This window comes from Cyprinodon variegatus, unplaced genomic scaffold (assembly GCF_000732505.1).
Source record: "Cyprinodon variegatus isolate N-32 unplaced genomic scaffold, C_variegatus-1.0 Scaffold756, whole genome shotgun sequence".
NCBI lineage: Eukaryota > Metazoa > Chordata > Actinopteri > Cyprinodontiformes > Cyprinodontidae > Cyprinodon > Cyprinodon variegatus.
The window spans coordinates 318,556-320,228 of NW_015151209.1; the positions used below are offsets into that span (position 1 = coordinate 318,556).

At 39.8% G+C, this 1,673-nt stretch overlaps 1 protein-coding gene across 2 annotated transcripts in view; it reads left to right on the forward strand.

Moving 5' to 3' along the window:
• The window catches only part of LOC107098211 (hepatocyte cell adhesion molecule-like), a 15,510-nt gene extending 14,728 nt beyond the window's left edge, over positions 1–782 (forward strand). For both annotated transcript variants that reach the window (XM_015395735.1, XM_015395736.1), the window contains exons 4-6: positions 9–102; positions 510–577; positions 656–782. In XM_015395735.1, coding sequence (XP_015251221.1) covers positions 9–102; positions 510–577; positions 656–762 — 269 coding nt within the window. In that variant the 3' untranslated portion in view covers positions 763–782. The remainder of the gene's footprint in view (positions 1–8; positions 103–509; positions 578–655) is intronic.
• Positions 783–1,673: the final 891 nt, after the last annotated feature.

Sequence of the window (1,673 nt, forward strand, 5' to 3'; positions counted from 1 at the left end):
TTCACCAGGAAGAAGCTCTGTCTACATTATCCTTTCCACTGGGGGAATCTTCATCTTCATCACGCTGGTGACGGTGTGTGCATGCTGGACTCCCACTAAAAAGTAAGTCTTGATATTTACCTACACTGGAAAAATGATCTAGAAATAAGTAAAAATTTCTTAAATTAAGTGTATTTACCATTAATTTGAGCAGGTAAATGAGATAGTTTGCCAATGGAATCAATGTTTTTACTCTTAAAAGATAATATGTACTCGGAATGAGACAATGCAATTGTATTTTCTTATTTTAACTGTAAATTGTCTTGTTCCATTGGCTAAATATCTCTTTTACCTCCTCAATCCAAGAACAAATGCACGTATTTTAAGAAAAAAATGACTTATCTAGAATTCAATTTTTTCCCAGTGTGTTAGCCAACCATACTTGAGAGGAATATCACCTCTAAAAGAGTTCAGAGCCAATGCAGCACAACCCCTGCATGTTTAGTCATGTTGTTTTTTTTTAATCTTAGGTCCAGACAGAAATCTAGAAATTCCAGGATTTATGGACCCTCTTATCACACACAGCTAAAACAGAGAGGTAAAATGGTCATATTTGAGCTTTTAGATGAAATAAACTTCACCTCAGCATAACAGCCAGATGTGTTCTCCTTTACAGATGATGTGAGGGAGCATAACGGGATAAAAACTGTAACTTCTCTTTATGTTCTCCAGCAAAAGGTACGACTGTCTCATTCTGTTTTCATTCATGACTTTAAACATTAAATCTATAACCATTCAGGTTCTCTTACAGCCAAAGGCTCTGATTTTGATGCAGCAAATATATATTTTATTATGAGAATGCTCAGTGGTGCAGTGGGTTGCACTGCTGCGTTGCAGCAATATGGTTGCAGGTTAAATTCCCGGCTTGGGGTCTCTCTGCATGGAGTTTGCATGTTCTCCCTGAGCATGCGTGGGTTCTCTCTGGGTACTCCAGCTTCGTCTCACAGTCCAAAAACATGACTAGGCTTCTCTAAATTCTCCTTAGGTGTGAGTATGTGTGTGACTGGTTGTTTGTCTCTGATTTGCCCTGGGATGGACTGGAGACCTGTCCATGGTGGACCCCGTCCCTCACCCGTAGACAGCTGGAGATAGGCACCACCACCCCTAGTGACCCCAGCAGGCATAAAGCGTGATGGAAAATGGATGGATTAAGGGGTGTTTCTGTAATGTAGTAGTCATCACCTTTGCCTACACGCAAAAAAGTCCCCTTGTTCGAAACCTGGCAGAAACAGTCTTCTGGACATCCAGTGGACAAGATTTGTAAGCGTAAGGAATCCCACCAGGTGTGTCATCGAGCACCAACAGGTTCAACGTTTGATGAATAGAATATTGAGTAGAAAATATTCACTATTCATGCTTATCAAAATAAAAATGATATTTTGAAATAAAACAAATGAATGAATAAGTTCCGATTAAATAAGTTAATATGAAACTCATTAATTAAAATATGATTTTATTAAATCTGTCATGATCAGGCAGGATTTCTAGCCCAAACGCAGAAAGGTTTACAGGCAAACAGAGGTTCAGACAGGCAGGGTGGCTCAGGCTTGCTTAACCATGGAAAGGACAACAATCCGGCTCAGAGGGAAGCTCTCACCCAGCTTATATGGGGAGAGCATAATCATGAGCTGATT